We start from the raw sequence: 18410 nt of genomic DNA, 5'->3' as shown, positions 1-18410 counted from the left end.
CGGATCTTCACCAAAATCGAATCAATTCGTCCTTGCGACATGCCAAACGTGTCCACTAAGTTTCGTCCGAATCCGTTCACAACTTTTTGAGATATCCTGTACACAAACAGACAGACAGACAAACAGGCAGAAAGGAGTTGAAAACATAACCTCCTTCACCTTCGGTGGTGGAGGTAACAATGCTCTTGAAGAAGTCATCTTTTCTAACGCTGTTAACTCTCCCCAAGCTGACCTCTTTCCAACTTTCCTGTTTTCCTTCTTGAGAGTTTGCTTTTGTATCTATCTTGTCCACCATCCCCCACCCTCTGTGTCCGCCCCTAATCCTCATTCATCCTCACCTCCCTTATCTTCAAAGGTTCTCTCCATTTTGTCCCTTAACCCCGCTGTTGTATGTTTCCCCCTCTCCTTTTGCTGCTCATTTTCTTCTGGTGCATTTCAATCCGTTCTGTTTTCTCGCTCTTCCACAAGCCTCAACTCCGCATAAAGACGTCGTGCAGAGCATGACACTTGCAAAATCCACCCCCCACCTCTCCAAAGGTTGCCATGGATACATTAAGTTGTCTATTTCATTAAGATTCAAGTTGACAATCTTAATTAAAGCTCAGGTGAATCGGATAAAAATTGATTATTTTTCAGATTTAAATTGATGATTTTAGAAGTTTGACCTTGAGTTGACTTTTGACCTTTTGATCTCAAAAATAGTTGGTTTCCCAATTCAGTGACGCAATATGCAAATCTTGTTCAAATTTCAAGTAAATCGGATGAAAATTGATGATGTTAGAAATTTGACCTCAAGATGACCTTTAACTTCAAGATGATGACCTCAATCAATCGGCTTATCAGTTGAGACGACCTCTACAACTCGGTAAAGTTTCGGGAAGATTGGTTTTAAATTGTGACCTGCGGGCGATCGACAGACAGACAGAATAACAAAATCGACTGACCAATATACTCGAAAAATCTTCGATTTTGCAAATAACAAAGAAGAAATAAAACGGAATAAAAACTGAGTACTCCCTTCAGCACCTGGTGATGACGTCATGCATCACCTGGATATGGAATTGGGAAGGAGCGGTGTGCAATAAATAATGAGCAAATGAAATGAATGACGAAATATGACATCATATTGAGGATCATCCATTCATGTGAGGGACCAGGGGGCATGGGAATGACAGGCCAGAATTTTTTATTTATGCTCTAGTCACAGACTGTTGTATCGTCTCAATGAGACCAGGCCTTAAATGAAACAAAAAAGGAAAATAATATTAGCCTTTTTGAGGAAGTGGAAAACCTGTAAAGGGGCAGATCATAACTGTTAGGAAAGACAGGAGAAGGGAAAGAATTCTAGGTGGCAACACCTTGAAAATCAAATCATCAAAATTGTAATTTTTGTTGAAAAATGGATGCATGGTTTAGGCTCATGGAAGAGATACGACACAGAACAAGCAAATCAGGACACAACACAACAAAGGGAACAGCAGGAGAAAGGGGAAACACCAACAGCAGGGTGGAGGGAGAAGGTAGACGGAGACAGACAAACAAGGGATGCAGGTAACGATGAGGGGGAAGGGAAAAGGCAAAGGGTGGACAATTTGGATACATAAGCAAAATTTTGGGAGAGTGGGGGGGGTGGTTTAATAGGTGTGGAAAAGCTCATGATTTTGGATGGGGGGTGACGAGATGGTGGTGAAGAGCTGTCTTGAAGACCTGGAGGGAAGAACGAGATTGAAGAGGATGTGTAAGGTGGTTCCATAGATGGGAAAAAAAGAAGAATAAATGATGGAGCTGAGCAGTGATTCTGGATTGAGGCAGTTTCACTAGGAGGGGGTTGCTGGTGGACCGCATGCATCCAGCAGATACCTGGGAAGCACCGAGAGGGCAGAGGGTGCAAGTTCAGTAATTATGCGGAAGAAGACAGAGAGGCCACCGACCTGTCGGTGAAGGCGAAGTGATCGGCCCATAGACTCAGCATCATTGTGAAAGATTCTAATGATATTGAAGGCCTTTGTTTCAATGGCGTCTTTCTGTGCAAGATGTGAGGCATGGGAGCTAGCCCAAAGTGGAGAGCAGTCCTCCATCGAGCTACGGATGAATTGAGGTTGTATTATCTGTTAAGTGATATATGTCTGCACATAAGGTTGTGTGGTGGAAACAATTTACCGCAGTATGATTGGATTAATTATTCTGAATTAAATATTGAAATGTCATATATGTTTCAAATTCAGCAACAAATGCAACTTTGTAAATGTCGCAATCATTGGTGTGGAGGCAGAGAGGATGTGCCATCGGGAGTCTCTGATTGGCTGTGTAACATCAGTGATATAAATGTTTCACAGTTAAGTATGACCTGAAAATTCAGGAGCCATCTATTTATCATGCAAGCACAAGGGAGGGGCTGTGGAGGGTTCTGGGTTAAAATGTCTGACATATTTGTGGACGTAATCTATGTATAATGGAGCAAGTGTATGTGATTATGTATGTATGTATGTATATCCGCTCTTCACCCATTGGTTGGACAGCTAACCTGATGTCACCCACAACTGTTACCTGAAATACTTAACCTAAAGTACCAGGAGGACCCAAACGACCCCAAGGACCAAAAATAACCAAAAGACCCATGTCTGATTATTTAGCCTGGCATCCAAAGACCCAGAGTGCCCCAAAGACCGAAAAGATCCAAAGAGCCAAAAGAACGAAAAGTCCCTGAAAACCCAGAAGACCCTTAAAGATCCAAAATACCCCAAAGTAGCAAGAGACCCCAAAGACCCTTAAAGACCTGAAATACCTCAAAGACCAAAAATAACCCAAGGAACCAAAATACCCCCGAAGGCCTAAAAATACCCCCAAATACCAAAAAGATCCTAAAGATACTGAGGAACCAAAACATCAAAAGACCCAGAGGACCCCAAAGACCAAAAATACCCAAAAGACCCAGGGGATCCAAAAGACCCCAAGGACCTAAAAGACAATGGGTACCCAAAATCCCGAGAGAATCCAAAAGACTATCTGACACCCATGGAAATTCTGCATAATGTAAAATGTGACTTCAGGTTCCCAACACCACCTCCCCCCGCCACCCCAACCTCACACACACACACACACACACACACACACACACACACACACACACACACACACACACACACACACACACACACACAGTCGCAAATCTTCGACCCCCTCAGAACTCTGTCCTCTCTCGGCTTCCCCCCCCCCCCAATCACCAAACCCAAACTCTGTGCTCCCCTCCCACTTTCTTGAAATCTCCAAACTCCCTCTCAACTCAAGATCCTCAACCCCCCCCACCCCCTCCTCCTCCAAATCCTTAAACTCCTCAATCCCAACTCTGTCCCCTCTCTGCCCCTCCTCCCTCAACCCGACTCTGTCATCCTCTCCCCTTTTCTTCTTCAAGTCCTCAACTGCCCCAAACCCCAATTACTCACCCCTCCCAACCCCCAAGTCCTCAAGCCCACCCCGCTCTTCCCAATGTGTCAGTCTCCCTCTTCCAACCACATGTACCCTCACCCACAACTCTGTCATCCCCTCTCCATTCCGTCCTGTTCTTAACAACGTTACACAGGGAACTTTGGCCAATGAGAAGGCCATCTGGCCTATCATGCCTGCATTATTCCTGTCCACATTTGTTGAGAACAATATTAAAAGTAAATAAAGATGTAACGTTAAATTCACAATCACTTCCCTCTTTCTTCCCTTATCCTCACTATAATCCACGGACCGGTGTTTGTGTGTTTGTCGCGCTACAACTCCTACAGTTCCAGGCCGATTGCATCCAGACTTGCTACAAAGGATCAGCAAGACCCCAATTAGTGCACAAGGGTGTTTTTATATTTGCCGTTCGTCTTGGGGGGGGGGGAGAGGAGGGAGGGAGCAGGGATGCAAATTCTCTATGTAAATGTGTATCATGTAGCGCTGCCTCCAGGTGGGAGAGGGTATTACAAGTCTCCATCATTTACAGTTCAGTGATCCTGTTCCCACGTTTTCCATTGTCGTGAGGGGTTTTGAATTATAAGCAGTAGGTATGGTTTTGCTTCATGCACGTAACCCGGGTTATTTTGTTTTGCCTCTACAGAGCTGTCAGTTGCCTATACACCACCTAAATAAAAGGTACTGTATGTGTCAGAAGAACATGTTGCATGCTTGGAACAAGATCACCCGTAGGACGATCTTGTTCAGAGGAACACTGCATGGCACCGGTCTGCTAGTACAAGTAATGGACCTGAAGACAAATTGGAGACATCGACAGTGGAAGAATCAAGTCGTGATTAGTGCTTCATGACATTTCTGTTCATGTAAGATGCATACTGTACTAGTGCATGCCCGTACGTGCATGCCCGTACCTTGAAAAGACCTTGAAAAGGCACATCTCAGGTCCCCAGAATCAATTGTGACGTCATATCAAACGAAGAAGAAGAATTGTGACGTCAATTGTGACGTCATAAAACCGTGTCCTGTCATTGGTTTGGTAAATAAATGGCCATAACTTGGGAACCACTTGTCCGATTAATATAAAACCTTGAATAGGCACATCCACAGGTCCCCAGCAATATACCTGGCAAGTTTCAATTAGATCGGACCAGTGGTTGTCGAGAAACAGCGGTCACACGCACACACACACACACACACACACACACACACACACACACACACACACACACACACACACACACACACACACACACACACACACACACACACACACACACACACACACACACACATTGCTGGAATTATAGATAGATGATGACAAATGACATCACGATCACATCGAGTAATTCCCAGTTTTTTGAAATTTGAGTTTCGTTTACGTTTCGGGATTTGAATTGGCTGGCAAAAAAAAAAAAACTATTTCTCCGAGTCCTTATTTATTTCATACAAAGAGGGAAAGGGCAAAGCAGAGGAAGGCACAGAGGATTCCCAGGAGATGTGAATTACACTTCATTAGAATAAATTAGCGACACAAAACGCTGACATTACAATTCCCAACCCACTTCAGCACACCTTCACAGCCCCAAATCAATTCCCTTCATAACTCTCTCGTCTGTCCACCCCCTCCTTCCTTCCCTCGCCGCCGCCGATTGATGTGACTGCACATCCCACTGCTTTGCTTTGTCTTTCTCTTCACGTTGACATATCTCTCCACTCCGTCTCTCGACATCACGTGACGAAGGTCTTGTTTGAGTCATCGCAGGGGAACTGCATGACACTTTCGTTGAAAACAATTAAACTTTATATGGAATACATCTTTGCCTTTACTTAAAAAGAATGAAAGGGGTGGCAGCAATGAGTGTCTTGGATCAAAGCTCTCCTTTCATTAGAATGCACACCTTTGATGAAAGTTACTAACAAGTTAATTGCAAAAAGGAACTCGAGCGAAGTCGATGGAGCGCCATCTCAATTCCCAAAGCTTCCCACCGAAAGCGATGTTGAAAGATGACAAAAAGTTCCACCAGGAATGACCCAATTTCAAATTTTTGATTAAAAAACAAAATCTTCTGTTTTGACCTCTGGGAGTCCCCACCCCTGGGGTACGAACCGGGGGCCGAAATGCAAAAAAAAAAAACAAAATCGATATTATCTCTGCCACCAAACGTGGACGGAGGTTATGTTTCCGACAACTATGTGTTTGCCTGTTTGTCTTTGTGAGCAGGAAATCTCAAAAAGTTGTGAACGGCTTTGGACAAAACTTGATGGACAGGTTGGGTGTGTGACAAGGAAGAATTGATTCGATTTTGGTGAAGATCCGGTTCCGGATATGAGAATTTTTTTTTTAGTGATTCTTCATTGAGTGAGAGGGATAAAACGATACGTAAGCAGATCATCTCAAAAAGTTAGGGACGGGTACGGAGGAAATTTGGTGGATGAGTTGGGTGTGTGACAAAAACAAGCCGATTCGATTTCGTTTCAGGTCCAGATGCAGATCTGACCTATCAGGGGGATCGAAAAGGTCAACTATTCAGCCTGGCAGAGGTATGTGCTCTACTGCGTGCTGTTCTAGTACGTGTCATGCATCTGTCGGTGTCGAGTACATACACAACGTTTCAATACATTTTTTTTCTTCAATGTTCCGATAATTACATTTTTGGTATTTGACCTTTTGACCCCACCCAAGGGCTTCAGGGGGGTGGGACCAAAATGATACTGCTCTTGCACTTTCTTGCCATGTGGTGACAATAACCATCAAGTTTGATGATCAGCACAACTGTTGAGGAGGACATAGCGTGATGGACAGGGCCGGTGGGATGGCCGGCAGGTATGCACACTCACCTCTAAGCTGTCTAACCTGGGTTTAAATCCCGAAGCCCGCTACAAACTATCATCCCGGTATTTCACAGGCAGGGCGATTCATCAATACGTGTGCTGTTAAAACGTGCGTCCCATCTGCCGGCATTAGTTGGTGGACGTTAAAGACCCACAGTGTCCTTCATGAAGAGTAGGCAAGTATTCGCCGGCACCATTAACAAATTTAAAATTCCTGCCCTAACTCCTGCTGGTAAGGTCATGGCAAACTACCTAGCCTAACCGCTGCCGAGGAAGCTGCTCCGGCAGCACCAACACTCAGCGGAGAGTACCGGCATGGTACATCAGAGAGAGAGAGAGAGAGAGAGAGAGAGAGAGAGAGAGAGAGAGAGAGAGAGAGAGAGAGGGAGAGAGAGGGAGAGAGAGAGAGAGAGAGCGTGATGGATGGACAGACAGACAGATAGACAGATGAAGCTGATTACAATACCTCCTCGCGCTTGTTTTTATAAAGTCTGGAGACACCGTACAAAGACAGCATTTCATGATGGCAAATGCTTGCCAGGGAATAAAGATTACAGTGAATTTGGGAATAGACGATCATTGTTAACACAGATCTGCGTGTGGATTCAGACACAGACCATAACAATAGCCTCTCCCATCTTTTTAGGAATGGTCAAGGTTAACAATTAAAAAAAACAAAAAAACAACAACATCAAATGAGGAGATGGCTGAGACAAATAATTGCTTAAATGCAATGAAATAAGGAACTACAAGGGATTGAAAACAAACAGTGGAAAGACTCAAAACATAAGAAGGAAAAATAATTGTAAAGAAGTAGAAAACCATTACAGCAGACAGCAAGCGCACTGTATTCTGGGAATTACTTTTGATGATTTTTTTTTTGCCTGATAGCTAAAGCAGGGCTGACCGACTGGTTCTCATTTCAGCACAACCGTGCGAATAGCTGATGTGCCTTAGAAGTATTACTCCTAGCCCTGTGAGCATACGTTGCCACCTTTATCACAGGCAGTCTCCCATTCTGATGGCAGCCTTCCCACAGTTTAGCAGCAGCACCAAACCCAACATGTACCAGTGCTTCCGATTGTTAGGTGGCAGAATCCACAAAGAGGCGACAGCTGATTTTGGGTGAGTGCCAGGCCAACGCCAAAGGCTTGATGCTAACAATGTACATGCGGTCCATCTCTTGTAAATTTTCACTGTGGCACCCTTCCACCATGCTTGCCCAATTCAGAATGAGAAGCAGTCACTAATCGAGCTTAAAGGATATGCAAGTGTGAGTTCATGGTTAACCTACGGGTAAATTTGGCAAGCATTTGCATATTTGTGTGTGTGTTACCGCAGTGTGGCTGTGCTTCCCTCTCTGACTGTGATGTTGTCCATGGCTCGAGGTAGGCTGTGAGTCTGCGTCGGGAAACCTGTGGAAGGCACAAGTGTAGCGGTGTGGGACGTCAGTCAGGCAGGGACATCTAGTAGGGGCCAAATACATCATATTATAAACGCCACGGAAGGTTTGTGGGTGGAAAAAGGTTGAGAAAAGGAAGGGGACGAAAAGGAAGAAAAGAGCAATGAAGAGGAAAAGGGAAGAAGCTTGGAGTGGTTTTGAAAGGGGAAGGAGGGTAGAATGCAGAAGGAAAGAGAAAGGGGGAAGAAGTGCTGAAATTTCCACCATTTTGCAAAGGAAATATGTGGATGTCCTCGTAACCTCATTAAATCTTGAAAACGGTCATGATTCACTTAAACCTCATTACACTTCACCCCAATAAAGCTTACTCTTTCAATAATGTTTCACAAATCATTTCACATTACTTCATGCACATCTGCAATGCATATCAGCTTTGTAAATGTTTGATATTCTCACCATATACGGTGTGAAGTTGTGAGAATATCAATGTCGATGATGGCAGTTTGCTGTTTGTTTCATTCAACGGCTGCGGTATCCGATATGAAATAAATGAGGTGGGGTTCTTCCATTGTAAATATGTACAACAGCACAGTCAACCAGAAAAATATTCCCCAATAAAAAAACAACCAAGAATCAGGATGAAGCGTCGGGTGATGTTTCATGCAACAATTCCACACCAAGGTTAACAATGGAGGCTGAGAACCGATATCGCTGGTAAACCGGTTTCTTTTTCTCCTTTCCACAAGGATGTGGTTCAAATGTGAAAATACAGTAAATCCTCGCTTAAGGCCCTGTCACACCTTGACAGGGTTTTAGCCAGCGTATGCCGACGTATGAAAAATTTGTCTAAAACGCCAGCACACGTCGAATACGTATGGGTAAGTTTTGTATACGTTAAGAGCACGCTGGCATACGTCGTAGTACACCGAGCTCGTCGACAAATTTTAACATGCTCAAAATTTTTCGACGCATGCCAGCACATGACTCACACGTTCCGCATACGCTGGCCATAAGTTGTAGGCACGTTACGCGATCGTTGACACACGTTACTTGTAAGTTACTCATAAGTCGAAACACGTCGAGGTAATGTTTCGCGTCAGCGTTCCAGACTCCGTGGTGGTTTTTTTGTTTGTTTTTTTTTTCTTCAGTATGATGGTGATGTTGACACTTCGATTTCTAGTGCAGTTATAATAGAATATAATTAAAAGGCTGCCGCTCAACGATTTAAATCATAACCGCACTAGAAATCGAAGTGTCAACATCACCATCATACTGAAGAAAAACAAATAAACAAACAAACAAAAAAAACCAGGGAGTCTGGAACACTGACGCTAACCATTACCTCGACGTGTTTCGACTTATGAGTAACTTACAAGTAACGTGTGTCGACGTGTGTCAACGATCGCGTAACGTGCCTACAACTTATGGCCAGCGTATGCGGAACGTCTGTCATACGCCGAGTACGTCGAGAAATTTTCAACATGCTGAAAATTTGTCGACGTACTCGGCGTACTACGACGTATGCCAGCGTGCTTCAGCGTGCTCTTAATGTATACAAAACTTACCCATAACGTATTTGACGTGTGCCAGCGTATTCAGCAAATTTTTCATACGTCGGCATACGCTGGCTAAAACGTCAAGGTGTGACAGCGGCTTGACACTTCGACGTCTAGTGCGGTTATGATTTGAATCGTCGAGCTGCAGCCTTTTAATAGGCTACGCCACGTGATCATCGGTGATGCGTTGCCGCTCTATGCATAAGTTAGACTCTCGTTGGGCATAGGTTGTGAACGCCGACAACACGCTCAGCATTCGTTGATATAAGTTATCTATATGTTATCGAAACGTTCTGTGTACGTTACTAATACGTTATGCATACGTCCAAAATTGGAAAAAAACATCAATAGTTCAGCGTACGCCAGCGTTTTACATACATTTCGATACCTTGCCATACGCTGGCTAAAACGTCAAGGTGTGGCAGGGCCTTTAACACCGTCCCGGTTAACATTGTTTCATTACTAAAGTCGCTAATCTATGAGAGAACATACTTGTTTAAAGTCGTTCACCGTTCCGTAAGAAAGTCGTTTGGCCTCTAATTTAGTTCCAAATTTATGGTGTTCCTCATTTTAATGAAGCTACAGTATAAACCTTACCATAAGTACTGGTGTATAACTATAAGCCCACACCGAGTATGTACAGTACAGGCCTTACATACACCGAGTTGTGCATCGATAACATCGGTGGTTGTGTCACCCTCTCCAATCTTGGGTGTTTGACAAGTAGTGATCCACCTGAGTGACTGCCACTTTTCATAAGTTAAACTGATGGACACATCCTCAAATGCAACGATAATATCGGTGGGTTCTGGGCTGAAGTCACCCAGGTGTGCATGAATGGTGTGTGGAGGAAGTTGTGGCCTGAATGTGTTAATGAGTTGAAAGGATTTAAAGATGTTGTACCCACTACGAAGAAAGTTATCCTCAGCTTGGCCAATAAAGCATGTGTTGATGAGGTTGAAGAAGACGACGTTACACACCTTCTGCAATCACACGAAGAAGAGCTAACCAATGAAGATCTGATGCAACTGGAGATGATGATATTCAATTGTTTGTTTAAAATTATTTATAGCTTTTACTGTCGATGTAACTAATGTCTTTTGTCCGATAAAATTTTTTCCCAGGAACCTAACCCCCACCCGCACAATTTAGATTAATTATTATGGGTGAATTGGATTCGCTTGAAGTCGTTTCAGTTGAAGTCGCACCTTTCAAGAATGAAATAACTACAACGTTAAGTGAGGGTTTACTGTAATAATTTGTAGCTGGAAAAGTAAGTTGTAGTTGCTATAATTTGGTGGTACCTATTTAGGTCACCTGGAACTTAGTTCCAGGGAGCTCATGAGATGACGCGTCGTCCGTCCGTCCGCAAATACTTTCAACTTCTTCTCTGAAACTACATATAGAATTTCGTTGAAACTTTACGACAACGTTCATAACTGTGTATGTACCAAATTTTGTTCATGGCATTAAAAAAAAATTAATCGGGCCTTAAGGGGGTCTATGGGGGTTGTCCCCCAAAATAGATATTTGCTTTCTTCTCAGAAACTACACATGCAATTTGGAAGAAACTTGACCACAACCTCAATGATCCTTGATGTACCGAAGTTTGTTTATGCCATGAAAAAATTCGGGGTCTAAGGGTGCCTACAGAGGGTTGGCCCTCAAAAGAGGTATTTGCTTTTTTCTCAGAAACTACACACACAATTCTGATGAAACTTGACCACTGCCTTCGTCACCCATGATGTACTAAAGTTTATTCACGACATAAAAAATTGGGGTCTAAGGGATTCTACGTGGGGGTTGCCCCCCAAAATATGTATTTGCTTTCTTCTCTGAAACCACACACACACAATTTCTATGAAATTTGACCACAACCTTTATCACCTGTAATGTACCAAAGTTTGTTCATGATATTTAAAAAAAATCCATCAGTATTTACTTTCTTCTCCATTACATATTATGTAGGTCATCCATGCCTACCAGTGGTTCCCTGATTATCTTATCCAGCCACTACCAGGTGAACACCAAGGGGTATTTCCCCTATATTAATCCTTCATTAAGCTGGATTTGCTTGTTGTGAAAGTTTTTTGGGGAAACATTAGGTTTCTTTATTTTTTTTTGTATACTTCTACTTATTGTGGTGGCATGATTTCATGTTTTCAACTGGCTATGAACAACGGTGCATCACCACTGCTACTGAGTATGGGGGCACCACAGATTCAATGCCCCTATTACCAGTTCACTGGTACTCATTTCACCAAAGGATGACAGGCTGAGTTAACCCCACCTGGTATTAATGCAGCGGCCGACGGGGCTCGAACTCAGAACTATAATATCCCAAGCCCACCACCCTTAACCACTAAGCCAACACCAGGCTTTCAACATTAGGTTAAAGCTCTCAATCATCCACCATACTCACCTTAGCTGTCACCATGTTGCCGCTTCCTGTTTCTCAGGCTGTCTTTGCGATAATAATGAGGATCCAAAGTTTGTGACAACATAAACTGGAGAGTACTCCAAACGATAGAGTCTTCATTTCAATCTGGTGCTATTTCCAGCAACTACAGAAAGACTTGGTGAAGTTCTGCTTCGCAAATTGCTTTTATCGAAGCGGGTAAATGCCGGTAGGTTCTCAGGCAAGCAAAATGTATACTTTACTGAGTAATGTAATCATGGAGCTGTGCAGACATATTTAATATTCCAGACAAGCCCCTGTGTCACTTTCAGCCATGTGTCACATGAGGCAGGTAAAAATAACTCAAAAAGGGCCAATAATTAAATATTTTCTTCGGGATGACTTGTACAAATATAAACATGTATTATTTAACATACGATGCATGGTATAATTAAAATCTACTAACTGAATAATCTTGTCAATTAAATTTTCTTGATTTTATATTTAGCCAGCCATGGACTGATCCAGCCTTACAATATATACTACTACTACTCCTACCCCCCCCCCAACAATTCACAAGTTATTGTGGGGTTGGTCGGGGAACTATGGCCAGGTCTGACATTCAGCTGAAGGTGGCAGGAATGGTGAGAACTCCCCGACTGTTCAAGAAACACAGAACGGGATCTTTAACATCCACCACTGCAGGCAGAGGGATGGCACACACAGTAATGCCTCCCTCACCCTGCCTGTGAAACATTAGGGTGACAGTTTATTGCTGGGTCGAGATTCAAAACCAGGAAAGACAGCTCAAAAGTGAGTGTGTCGACCTCTCGGCTATCCTGCCAGGTCTCAGCTGCAAAAAGTTTGTTTTCATCAAGAAAAAAAAACTCCATAAAAGTTAGTGTTTTCATGAAAAGACACTTTGAGTGTGTCATTTCACCAAAATGAGTATATTTGCCCGACCAGAGTGATGCAATAACGTTTTCCTACTTTGTGGTCTGTTCTCTCCACCATTCACTCCTGGATTCCTTTAAAAAGTAGACATTCCTAACAAGGAGCTTCAACACAGGAGGAAGTCATTCGGCCCATCAAAGCCTGCACGAGTGTTACAAAAATCCCCTTTATCTATTTGCTGATGACTTCACCCTCTGCTGTGACATCCCTCATCCTTCAGACAGGCTGCAGCATCTTCCCTCTCTTCAGACTTGGAAAAAAACACAAAATCACAAGATGGTCAAACACTCATGATATGTGTTTCAATCCTGATAAATCTCACACTCTTACGACCTCTCTGAAAGGACCCTCTTGCACCATTTTGTAAATCTTTCACTGGGCTCAGCCAGGATTTTAACCACCAACCTCCCACTCTTAGAGCAGATGCTCTAACCATTACACCACCTTGAGTGTGTTTTGCAAAAGAAGTTCATGACGTACTTTTTTCCTATTAAATGGTAATGACTCCTCAGGGATTGCCATACAAAGCTTTGAAAAAATAGACTGTTTGAACCTTTGACGATTCTGTGTGGGAAACTTTGCAAACTTTCCAAGAAGACTTAAAAAAAAAAATCATCTTCAAGATCAAAGTTCTATATTTCCATAAATTAAATATAATTTCCCATTTGAATCACTTGCTGATAGAAAACAAATGTCAAAATTTCTCCATTTCATCAAATGAACCCTTGGGAACTCCTGTTCCAGAGACATTCCCTCGTGCATTGCAAGTCAACAAAAATAATTCTGTTTAGTGTTCCCATCTGAGCACTTCACTCATGATGCTGCAAACAGGGTTATAATGTCTTTATACTGTGTTGACTTATCCATAGTCTGCCCATGTCCCATGTCCCTGTACTAGTAATGCATGTGAAAACCCATTGACCTATGTACTTGTCCTGAATGTCGTGTTGTACACAAGCTCATCCTTGGCCTTAGATCATTGAAAAAAAGACAAACGATACATTCCTTCACACCTCACCATGCTGCATAATTTTCGGCCATGTATTTGTTTAACTCTATCCGTTTTTGCAAGGAATCAAATGATTAACCTCTGCCATCGAAGATGGACGGAGGTTACTGTTTTCACCTCTGTCTGTTTGTTTGTTTGTTACTTACGAAATCTCAAGATTTCGAAAGTATATTGATGACTTCCGGATTCTGTTTGTTTGTGTGTTTGTTTGTAGGCATGATAACTCGAGAACAGAAGAAGCTACCAATGTCAAATTACACCATGTGATTCAAGAGGGTGATGGCTTGAACTGATAAGATTTTGGTTAAAATCGGTCAAAGGTCAAGATCACAGTGAGGTCAAACATTCGATTTTTGATGGTTTGGTACAGATAACTCAAGAACGAAAGAAGCTACCAATGTCAAATTACACCACGTGATTCGGGAGGGTGATGGCTAGCGCTGATTAGATTTTGGTCAAAATCGGTCAAAGGTCAAGGTCACAGTGAGGTCAAACATAATTCCATAAATTAATGTGGAGAAAGGGAGTATTTTTGCTTCGCTCGACGTTACGAGTTTGTTTTAACTTCAATTTTAATTTTGTCTTCAGTTTTTGCGATCGCTTAGGACGCTTAAAACTCGGTTGTCGAAATTCTGGTAAAAATCGGATGTTTTGGAGACGTTTTCAGATTGTATAAAAAAATATTTCACTCGACACGTCATGGGTCGTCACGTGATGCAATGTGCTCGAGCAGACGCGTCGTTGAGTCACGTTAAGGTTTTCCGTGCACGCTGACGGTGTTTTCGATAAAGATAGTGTTTAAAAGTCAGTTTTTATCCCAATAAAGGTTATCGTCACATGCCTGACTCGATAAGCCGTCGGATTATGTAAAGATTGTTGGTGGATGGCCGAATATTTCGGTTTTGTGACTTTGATAAAATAATATAAAATAATTGCGTGGAGAAATGGATATTTTTGCTTCGGTCGACGTTACGATTTTTGATGGTTTGGTACAGAATCATCATAGAAACTTCTGGTTTGCGTTGCTACCTTCTCTAGAGACAGCTTTTATTAGACAAGGTCAGAGGTCAAGTTGACGATTTCGTAAGTACCAGTCTATGACTGCTTGTTTGTTTGTTTGTTTGTGAACAGTATTACGGAAAAACTCCTGGACGGATTTCGACGAAACTTGGTGGGGGGATTAGGTATGGTCCAAGGATCATGCCATTAGATTTTGGCCTTGGCGGCTATTTTTTGGTGGCTATTTTGAAAAAATATTTGAATTTTTGTTTTTGCATTTCTACATGTTTTAAGTGATTTCCAACCCCCAAAAAAAATTTGTTAGAGAAAAAAAAAACAAAATTTTGCAACTTTTTTTCAAAAAAATTTCGATTTTATTTGAAAAGTATTTGAATTTTTTTTTCTGAATTTCTACATGTTTTAAGTGATTTCCAACCCCCCCCCCCCAAAAAAAAAATTGTTAGAGAAAAAAAAAGAAATTTTGCAACTTTTTTTTCAAAAAAATTTCAATTTAATTTCTTTGGCATTTCTATATGCGCGTCGATCTGGTTTAGTTTATTCAATCGTGGTTCAGTAGAGTCTGATCCGTTTTGGCCGACAATGAATAGGATATTAGGTTCACTTAAGTGACCCAGCAGTATTGGCGGCGGAGGTTTTGCACTCTACCGAGTGCTCCCCCTCTCGTTAATTTACTGATGTGATCAAATTATTTATTACTCGTAAACACCACCCATTGCTTAGCTGACAGGAATACTGAGGAGGGGGGGAGAGAGAGGGGAGGGAGGGGAGCGAGGAGGGAGGGGGAGCAAGGAGGTAGAAAAAGTGAGGGGTGGGGGAAGGGAAAGGAGTGAGGTGAGAGGAAGGGAAGGCAGACATGAGGTGGAGCGTTAATTACGATTAACGTAATTCTCATCTCTCATTAACGTAATTCTCAACTCATCAAAATGATTCCACATACGACAGTGAAGACAGAAACAAAATAATGTCCGAAATCCATTTTCTCCTGGTCATATGATAAATACCGCCCAGAGACAAACACCGCCAGACACATCCGGAGCCAGGTTGTCCAGACACGTCCAGAGAAAACTCCTGCCGAACGCGTCTGGAGATAAACACCGTCCAGATATAACCACCATCTGGATATACACAGAGAGACAGAGAGAGAGAGAGAGACAGAGACAGAGACACAGAGACAGAGACACAGAGACACAGAGACATGTGGAGGTAGGGGAGTTAGCAGAGCGAATATGTTTTGCTTTATGAAAACACACACACACACACACACACACACACACACACACACACACACACACACACACACACACACACACACACACACACACACACACACACACACACACTTGGCTGATATTCGCAATTTTTTGGGAATCGGCAGATTGGAGTCAGTGTGATTACCGACGACAGTGCATACTTTGTACAACCTAAAACCCTTCAGTACCTTCCACCGAAAAACAACATTGCATTTATATAGAGATATATTAACAAACGTTAATCTTAATAAACAGCTGTGTGTGACGGGTAGAAAAAAAATTTTGGCTCAGTAATTTAGAAAACACGTAAATCCAGCAAAGGGCTCAGAAATTGGGTGTTATTTCACAACCACTCGATCAGAATAACGGAGCACGAACCACTCACTGAGGATGACGGAGCACGAACCACTCATTCAGGATGACATGACATGGCAAAAGCGTCCAGTGTGTGAACGACTTGCTCAGAATGATGTAGCGTAGTACCACTATTGACTGTCGGGTGCTCAGCAAGTGGCTTGAGCACTCCAATTAAATGGTTGATAAGGGACAGCTGGCCAGGCTGTGGCTGCATATCATATAGGATCCCTTTAACTTTTAAGCTGGTCTTCACCTCACCCACAGCAGTTAAAGAAATCAAACAAATTCGTTCAAATAATGACTTTATCCACAAAAGAGTTGCTGTTTAAAATAGAACAACCCTGGAGATATTGCAAAGTTTAATCGCCCATGAAATAAACATTGCAGATAATCCGCAACGTCGCCTGCTCATCTGTGCATGTGGCACGTGGTCCATCCGTCCATGGCTCGCGAAAACATAATATTTTAAAATGTACGTTTTTCACCAGATTTGCTTTGATTCCCCGTGGAGCACCTCGTGAATCCTCCGAAAATATGGACACAGATATGGCAGATGCTATAGAAAAGCAGTCCCTCTGGGGGACAGGGCAGGAGGTCAAGCATTGAATGCATTAAATCATATAGCTCAATGAAGCTGGTTAATTTTGGCACATTCCAAAATACTTTCTTCACCAAATTTAATTCTCCAAACAGTGGAAAAATATAAGTTTAACACTTTGGAAATGTCACATTTTATTGTGTAAATATGGAGAAGGAGGGAACATAGCCTTGCTTGCTTAAAGTAAATAGGCATATCAGCTTCATTATTTGACTCGTTATTTTTTAAATTATCAGATTTCGCTCCAGATTGATACTTATTTATTCCGCACGATATCCGATGCTCAAAACCAAAATCACATTTCGATTATTTGCTTTAATTAGTCCGTGAGAGTAGATCGTGGAAAATCATATCACGTGACGCATGAAATCACTCCAAACTCCTCACTTGAAAACGATTGTACCTACAAGAGTGATGTATACAGCGACTTTTAGCTATGGTGAACAGGCATTCGATACCATGAGTGAGGAAAGTGAAGAAAAAAAAACAACTTTATCCTTTCAGAAATCGTTGTGGTTACAAGTCAAGGCATGGTTGAACAGGCCAAAAAACATGGCGGCTTCAGACCCCAGCCAGGTTACCCAGGAAATACTTTATGACCCGAGAGAGCGAGATGGCTGAGGGTCGCCTCTGATGAAGGATGAAATTAAACAAGGCCGTTAATCATCTTCAAAAGGGGTGTTTTAATGAACCCAAACATTTTTACTTAATCACTTCCTTGGAGTTTTCTGAGTATGCATGCAAAGTTTCAAATGTATAGCCTAGGTTTGAATCCTGACCCAGCTATAAACTGTCATTCCGGTATTTCACAGGCAGGTTAATGTCATCAATGTTTGTGCCCATCCCTCGGATGGACGTTAAACGGTGATCCCATCTCCCAACATTAAAGATCCCATGGTGTCCTTTGCGAAGAGTAGGCGAGCTATTGCCAGCATCTTGAACAAATTTAAAATCCCTGCTCGAACCAGCAAAGGGCACCGCATCAGTCGTAGCACTCATCCAATGATGCTAACCCGCAGCTTTGTGCTGCATACGAACAAAGAAGAACAGCACTGTATATTCCAGGACACAGAAGTCGAGCACTGCACAATGCATCAGATAAGAAAAATACATCACAAGTGAGATTATCAAATGATGCAATGTGATATAAATAAACCTAGCAAAAGGACATTGGGCCTATCATAGCGATGCCACAATTCAAAGCATATTTGAATTGACTAAGTTTACAGAAACCCATACTTTCTCCAATTAACCACAATTATACCCACACCGAAAAGTCATGACAACCACATGGTGGAAAAACTGACACCAGACCAAACAACGAAAAACTCAAGCTTTCACAAGGACCATGTAGTTATCAGTTTCATTGGTGCCCTTTTGAACGACCAGCTTAGTTTGAATGTAAATCAAGGAAATACATGGAAAACTCGACCCAGGATGAGACCAATAGGCCCATAACACCTACATCACATCCACAACCTGCAACCCCCAACCCGATCAATCTACCCAGAGCATAAATCGTCATGTAATTACATCAAATCTGAACTCACAACCTCTTGCATCACTGCTGGACAACTCCACGGTCTT

General features: G+C 42.4%; 1 protein-coding gene across 5 annotated transcripts in view; it reads right to left on the bottom strand.

Moving 5' to 3' along the window:
• LOC147030144 (limbic system-associated membrane protein-like) overlaps positions 1-18410 on the bottom strand; it is a 355488-nt gene that overhangs the window by 91446 nt on the left and 245632 nt on the right. For 2 of the 5 annotated variants that reach the window (XM_085873878.1, XM_085873879.1), the window contains exon 2: positions 7616-7694. In XM_085873878.1, coding sequence (XP_085730004.1) covers positions 7616-7694 — 79 coding nt within the window. Of the gene's footprint in view, positions 1-7615; positions 7695-18410 lie in introns of those variants that run through there. The other 3 variants (XM_085873875.1, XM_085873876.1, XM_085873877.1) reach the window with 3 other exon arrangements.

Source organism: Eptatretus burgeri, chromosome 3 (assembly GCF_056783735.1).
Source record: "Eptatretus burgeri isolate ZD-2024b chromosome 3, Ebu_testis_v1, whole genome shotgun sequence".
NCBI classification, from domain to species: Eukaryota; Metazoa; Chordata; class Myxini; order Myxiniformes; family Myxinidae; genus Eptatretus; species Eptatretus burgeri.
Note: the sequence above shows the minus strand (reverse complement) of the source record. Positions and strands in the feature narration are given on the sequence as shown.